The 7809-nt window shown below is 43.7% G+C and overlaps 1 protein-coding gene across 1 annotated transcript; it reads right to left on the minus strand.

Annotated features, from left to right (window-relative positions):
* Positions 1-513: 513 nt before the first annotated feature.
* csf3a (colony stimulating factor 3 (granulocyte) a) lies at positions 514-6404 on the minus strand. Its single transcript, XM_083649783.1, has 5 exons — positions 6288-6404; positions 4681-4847; positions 3690-3803; positions 2561-2692; positions 514-1642 (listed from the first exon to the last, which is right to left on the minus strand). Exons 1-5 carry the CDS (start codon positions 6301-6303, stop codon positions 1466-1468), a joined length of 606 nt encoding a protein of 201 aa, XP_083505909.1. The 5' UTR covers positions 6304-6404; the 3' UTR covers positions 514-1465.
* Positions 6405-7809: the final 1405 nt, after the last annotated feature.

Here is a 7809-nt window from a genome sequence, read left to right on the forward strand (position 1 = left end):
GAATGTTTGACTTTTTTTTATATTCACTCCAATATAATGTATCTATCTTTATCGTAGAAATGTATGAATATTTATTGAGATAGGGGTGATGCCGCCGTCATTACATGAGTCAACGGGCAATCTGCCATGAAGCAACATTCAGTTACATCATCGTTGCACAATTCAAGAATCCTGCACTTCCTGGATATTCAGCTGATTCAGCAGCAAAAGTCCACTGTCCTTCCTGCGTCCTTCAGGATGCACTCAGTTCAACATGACTGACGTCACAATGTTAGATTTTTCTGATTTATCTGCTGTTCTTTGGCTCATTTCTACACACCTCTCCATCCTTGCAGTAAAAACACATTAATAATAATAATAATAATAATAATAATAATAATAATAATAATAATAATAATACATTATAAATGGTGATGGTATGACTTCAAATAAAACATATGATACTGTATAAGAATGCACTGTGTTGCCACAGCCCATGTTAAGTCAATTGTTTACAGTCATGCACTCGGACACTCATACATGCACCACCTATAAGCAAGTAAAAATATAAATAGTTAGCTTAATAAATAAGCAATAACATAACATTGTTTGTTAAATATGTAATAAATAAATAATAAATAAATGATTGGGGGGGGGGAGGGAACCACCATGGGAGCGAGTTAAATAGTTAAAGTGAACAAAAGTGGTTTCCTGAAGCTATGCAGTGCAGAGCCGGGCAGGCTGTGACCTGTAGCCTGCTGTCAGCTCCACAACTGCCTTTTCCAATAGCTTTTCTTCTTCCTTCTTCTTCTTCTTCTTCTTCCTGTCTTGCTTATTCATAAGGTAACACAGATGCACACCTTGGAGCTGCCCAGTACAACCAGTCTCCTACTGGTAGCCATTGAGCATTGCTCGCTTTTGTTACGGTCCTCATTTACTTTACCTACATTTTCCCGGGATTTGACCCGCCGATCTTTTGGTTACAAGCCCACTTCTCTGATAACAAAGATTCACACTATCTTTGTCTGGTCTTGTCCATGTCACATAAAGGCCTCGAGCATGTTGATTCATTGTCTGTTAGAGAGCTATCCTAGCACAGTCTCCGCTTTGGGATTATACTGAATTTCTGCATTCCATTCATATCAGATTTACTGTGCAGCAGCTGCTCCACCTCCTCATGGTAATTACAGGTAGGACATGTGGGACCTTCTTGCTCCAACAAAGCATGTCAACACAGGTGGGAAAAGACAAGGCAAGGAGTCCAGCGATGTCGATAGTCCAGGGTTCTAAAAATCTAAAATGATCAGTTATATTCCCACTAATGCAATGAACGCTACTTCCAGAAAGCGTGGAGTACTGTATCTGCAGCAGGTAATTTGTAACTCGTTGTGACCTTATAATCGCCGTCTTGGATGCGGGAGTTAAACATGGCTTCCAGATTGTGTGCACGATATGCGCTGTATGGTTTTGCTCCTTCTGTGCCAGTTTAAGGCTTGAGTAGGTCTATTTGTCTCAGGCTGCGGATCAGGTCATGACAGAATTTGCGTAGCTGTTTCAGAGTCAGGTGGTTGGCTACCTGGACCTCATAGCTGCCACTGAGACGAGACGCCAGATCTGGACTCTGGTACTGCTCCACACTGCTTAACTGGCCCAGCTCCTGCATCTGAGGGGGACACACACAATAACAGACAGCTGTTAGCATTCGCGATCAACGCAATGCTCAATATTTTACGCAAGTTAAAGGTCCCATATCATGCCATTTTTAAGTGTGTAAAAGATCTCTCATGGGTCTTTAAAACAAGGTTATGAATAATGTTGCAAAAACAACAACAAAAACTCAAATCCAGCCTCTGTGGGATTTCTCTATGTGCTCTGTCTCTCCCCTCATTAACTATAGAGACAGTCTGCATGTCTGGGAACGCCCACAAAATGTTAAACGGCTGGTGCGCGAGTGGGGTAAAACCGCCGATATATCTCATGGGCTGACTCACCAAAAGACGGTGCTGCGGCTCTAAACTACAGGTTTGGGGGTTCTAGAGCAGAACACAAGACGTCTGCTCAGATGTGCGTTTACTGCGGTGGTTAAATCCCCGATCGTGTCTGCCTGGGCTGGGCTATCAGCTAAATTTTAACTTTGCTGAATGGATAGAACAGGGTTTTTTACCCTACCCTGACCCCGCCCCCAGCCAGGCTGAGCCAGCTAACCATGCAGCGTCTATTGTGGGCGTCTCTATGCGCTATTTTGTTAAGATAAGATAAGATAAGATAAGATAAGATAAGATAAGATACAATGATAAGATGATCTGTTGGGATAGATCCATCGTTGGTGTAGTTTATTGTTGTTTTCTGTAATTTTCTCCATTCTACACAGCAGCTCTGCTACAGACAACAAGGTTTGCTCTTCAACATTCAGTTGGCGGGGCGGCGCTATAAGCGGGCTTTGTGATGTCACAAAGTCACGGAAGTCAAAACGGCTCGTTTCAAGGCATTTTCTCCTTGCATGGCTGGTGTAGCTTTATCTGGAGACCATGTGTGTTTTGAGGCTTGTGCGTGTGTGCGTGCGTGTGTGTTTCCATCCTACCTTGCTGATCTGTGCGAGCAGGTCTCGTAGGTCAGATATGAGATCAGTCAGTCCAATCAGTTTGTCGGCCAGAGCTCCCAGTAGGTCCTGGTACAGCTGTGTTCCCATAGACATGCGGTTCACAATGTGCGCCTAGAGGGGGCAGCAGAGCCAGAGGTCAGCTTATTCCAATTAAACACGGAAGGACGTTTATGCATCTCACCCTGCATTCAGATTTACAAAACTTAAGCAATTTTATGAAGCCGTATTTGTATTCAGAATCCCCAGAAACAGCCAACGATTGCTTGCTAATGTTCGCCAAGAAGGGGAAATACTCGCAGTGGTTCCCAAACTTTTTTTTTCTGGGGACCCACTTTTTAAAAATGTCAAACCATTGCCACCCAGAAGAGAAAATTGGTGAATAAATTAACGTCCCTGAGTCCACTGGCATTTCCCCATCGCCTTATATTATCTTGAATAGATGAAGCAGTCACTTCGAAGCGATATACGTTTGATCAATCACAACTTCATTTGATGCACGTTATTGAAAACAGACACCTCAAATACTTTATCAATAAGACTGAATAAATGCATTTAGGCGGAGCTAACATTTTTATTTTCTCCCACTAAAACAATAATAAACACATTTTAAATAAAAGACTGTGGGAGAAATTCTGCTCATTTATTTGGCGACACAAATAAAATCTCCTGCGACCCACCTATGGGTCCCGACCTAGTGTTTGGGAAACTCTGCTCAGACAGACGACACCGAACCCATCAACATTTAACACTGAGAATTCATAGCAGGATATTCACCGTTACACCTTCATGTCATGTCTGCTGTCACAAGTTCTGAACATGGTGACATGATCATTATTATGATTCTGGCGAATCAAAAGCTGGGACTATTGTGACGAATAGTCAGTTTGCTAATGAGCCGCTCTGTTGGATAAGTTGTGGGTTCAGCAGCTTCCTGGACGGCACGATGACTTAAAGTCACATAACATAGAGAAACACAAGCTGCCTGCACACGCACACACTCACACGCACACGCACACTCACACACACACACACACACACACACACACACACACACACACACACACACACACACACACACACACACACACACACACACACACAGACTGACCAGTGTGAAGCTATCGGACAGTGGTTTGAGCAGCACGGGTGCAGCAGGGATGGCCAGTGTTTTCTCCATCTCCTGCAGATTTGTTTCTTGGCTGGTGGGGTCGAGGGTCAAACCCTGGGGAGAAGAACAGGGGAGACTTTGATTAGAAACACCCAGTCACACACTCTCTCTCTCTCTCTCTCTCTCTCTCTCTCTAACACGACAATAATTGTCAACTGTAACCCAGGCCTGGATGACAACTTTGTACACCACCACACTTTACGAATACACATCCATTATATCTTAATTATTTCCCGTTATCAGACCATTATATAGCCTATCCTAAATGATACTAATTTACTAAATTCCTCTGATGCTTATTGTAATACTGCTATAGCAGTAGGCCTATATCCTGGCAGCCGACTCTGAATTATTGCGTGAACTGTGAAAAACATCGCATGGATGCTACTGGGACGTATCCTCAGTGATGTACCCTGGGGTCATAGGATGTTTCGGGTCTCGCAACATCATACACCCTCGCCCAGGTGACCCAGCCGGGGCTGGCCAAGACAAAATCTCAAGGCAGGTGTTATAGAGGCTATGCTGCAGGCATAATCCGTGCAAAATGTGCCTCTATATCTTAACGTTCGAAATAAATTTCCATTCATTCATTCATTCATTCATAACACGTTATCGCTCTTATCACTCTAAATGTTTTTATTTACTAATGCCAAATACAATTTGACAAACAACTGTATTAAATTGACAAAATAATTCAGGAATTAATTTGAAACTTTGTAAAATGACTACATCAAAGTAGCAAGACACCCACTTTTTGTATATAGTTTTAGGCAATAATAATGTATGGTGGTTGTCACAAAATTCCAAGGCACACCTGAACTTGCCTCAAGGAACCCCTGTGTGCCGCGGCACACCATTTGAGACCCAACAAGAGACAGAGACATGAACGTTAAAGCATTTAGTCTCCACCATGCCAGAGGGAGTTAGTTACCTGGATGTTGATGGTGGCTCCGTACACGGTGGGAATGGCACAGAGAATCTTGTCCACCAGGGTCTTTGCGCGCCCCGCGACCTGTTTGAACTCCATTCCGCTCGAGCTGCTGTGCAGGACGGGTGCTGCCCGAACCAAAACGGCAAGGCAGCAGTGCAGAGCTAAAACTGGCAGAGGGGAAGAGACAAAAGATCACAGTCTACAGCTGGGTCATGATGTGTAGCCTAGCTGGGAAAGCTAGCTATGGAGCCAGCCTTGAGCGTCTCACTCTAGCTGTGCTGTTTACTAATTCACTTCATTTTAGAAAGCATACATATATATCAGACCCTTGAACTACTTCTGCACTCACTAAGAATGTCAATATATAAGCGATGTGATCGTTTTTGAGATATGTGCGGGGGTTGTGATGTCAGGCAGATTCATCCTATACAAACTCTCTCTCTGAATCTAGTGGAATGATGCCTGATGACAATTATTAGGCGTAGGTCCCATCTGGTATCATCTGCATCCGCTTCTCCCAATGATCAAAAGTAACAGATGCAATGTGGACTTTATGTAGCCTATAGGCACAGATATGACGAGTGCCTGTGATGCCTCCATGCTGCTCTGTAGGCTATCAATCCCCTTTTCAAACATGTGAAGATGAAATGCTGTTAGTTATTATAGTCATAGTTTGCATAGCAAGTTAACGTCATCATCAGTGATGTCATATTCACTCACACACACAAAGTCCCAATGATGATGTCATCAGTGATGTCATAAATTGTGACATAATCAGTGATGTCATAAGAGGTTGTGATGTCATCAGTGATGTCATAAAACAGTTGTGGCATCATCAGTGATGTCATAAGTGTCCCACTGATGATGTCATCAGTGATGCCATAAGAGCAGAATCAGTCCCAGGGGCAGACACTGAAAGAAGTGGGAGTCTGGATTCAGACCCCCACCTTCAGCCATGGACAGCTGTATGTTGCCAGCTCCAGGACAGGTGATCCAGCATCCCTGAGGAGCAGCCAGAACCCAAAATGCTGCTCGGCTGATCCGTCCTATTGACAAAAATCTCTAAATAAATAGACAGTATTATAATTGACCCCAATAAGAAAAGGAGCCAAATAGCCTCTTGATGGTTAAAAATGGAATATGGCATCACAACAGTCATTTAAAATGAGATATTCCTCTAAATCTGACTTCAAACGGCCAACATTTTAGAAAAACAGCAAACAAAAATCTGCCGCCGCCAAATTGTCGCCCCCTCACAATTTTGGCTTGCATGCCGCCCCTGGCAGGGAGTGCACTTCAAGTTGACAGAAAAGTCGATTTGGAGAGTGTTATCTCACAAAGTAACACTGTTTCTGGAGATGACACAGTCACATCTCCACACACAACTGACAGCACACCGCAACATCTCCACACACAACTGACAGCACACCGTAGATCTCCACACACAACTGACAGCACACCGCATCTCCAAAACGTACGTCCATTGAGTCCTTCACAAAACTCTGCATCCTCTCTGTTAAAATCTATGCCATAATTGAGTAGCTAATAGGAGGCGTTAATAGTCTATGCTCTATTTTAGAGCAGGCAACATAGACGGATTGACTTACAGTGCAGGGGGTTCATAGCTGGGTCAAGGCGGTTGTTGTTCAGCAAAACTCCTGTCACCAAAGTTTAAAAAATCACTCTTAGCTCCCATTTGCACGAGATTGAAGTATTTATATTCCAGTGCGTCTCCGTGGGGTTTTCCACTGCGGTTGGCCATGCGATGAGTTGTACTGTAAATCACTCAAGTCAACTGGATGACTCCTCAATCAAGAGAGGGTGACGAGCGCTTGCGTCAAACCAGTGCGCCTGTTGTAGATGCGTCGCTATCCGCGCATATGGAGTTTCAATAATTGCAGGATGATGATGGTGAATGGCAGGCTATTACAAAATTAATGAAATGACGACAGCAGTTTGGGGAGTGACATGTTTCTACTCACATGCCACCCACTGAGTCTGAGAGAACCATTGAAGTCACTCCCCTTTATAATTTTTACTATACCTACCATTTTCTGTTGAAGCGCAGGCTGTGGTATTTGTATCATGGGAAGAGATCAGACTGTGGCACTTGACAAACGCCTCCAGCGCCATTCAATCACATGCGCAACATGCATTCTGCCATTTATCCCGAAGGCTGATTGCTGTCATCGCTTTCTTTTGCCTACATTTCAACATCTTGATCAGTGCCATGATCCTATTTCTCTCCGCGCGTCACTTCACCTACCTTAAGTAATCCGGGAAACCGCCGGCGCTGCAGCTCGGTGAAAAGTTTGCAGATCAGATCGGAGGGAGGGTCCCGTGCATGGCCGCGTCCTCATGTGTCGCAGTTTAACTGCTGCTGTGTGCGTAAAAGTGTCAGCTGCGTGCAGCGGTGGAAGCAGGCGCTCAAATCCTTACGGAAGTAAAAGTAGAGATATATAAATTGAATGTTACTCAACTCCAGTAAAAAGTCCTGTATTCAAAATTCTACTTTAGTAGAAATTATCATAGCCTATCAAGCATTCTGAATGGTCTCATTCACTGTTATAGGGTGTATGTGGACTACGGTGCAAGTTTATTATTATTATTAATAACCTGCAAGTCGGTGGCTCACTTGTGTCCTTTCAGCTGCTGACTTAGGCCTACCCTACTTTTTATCATTGCATTAACTCGTCCTACTTTAGGCCTATGCAAGATCTTATTCAGCAAAGTAACTTGTGTCAGAGAAGTGTAGGTCTAGTTGAGTAAAAAGTGCAACATTTAAATTTGAATGACAGTCAAGAAAGGTTAATCAAAATCTGAACGACTTTCCACTAACTGCTAACATGCAAATAGGTTTGACATGCAGAATGACTGGAGGCCATTGTTGACATTTAACATCAAGCTTGTACCAAAGCCGACTGTCATTCTTGGGGCGTTGGCTTTGACAGACAGGGGGCAGAGCTCTATCCTGTTCTTAACAATAATCAACTGATGACAAGATGCCATTCAACAGTTAGTAGACGGACAAGCCCGTCTTTTAGTGTCACACAACACATGCATGCGGCCATAAACACACTCATGCTGATGGTGGCCGGTGAAATTTGTCCTCTGCATTTGACCCATCCA

The sequence above is a fragment of the Poromitra crassiceps genome (genome assembly GCF_964638095.1).
Source record: "Poromitra crassiceps genome assembly, chromosome: 13".
NCBI lineage: Eukaryota > Metazoa > Chordata > Actinopteri > Beryciformes > Melamphaidae > Poromitra > Poromitra crassiceps.

Bases quoted from the DNA above. Each gene is read 5' to 3' on its own strand.
- csf3a (XM_083649783.1), bottom strand. The intron at 3,804-4,680 runs GTAACTAACTCC...TCTTCTCCCCAG, and splicing joins GAGCCACCATCAACATCCAG to GGTTTGACCCTCGACCCCAC. The intron at 1,643-2,560 runs GTAGGATGGAAA...TGTCCCCCTCAG, and splicing joins TGCTCGCACAGATCAGCAAG to ATGCAGGAGCTGGGCCAGTT.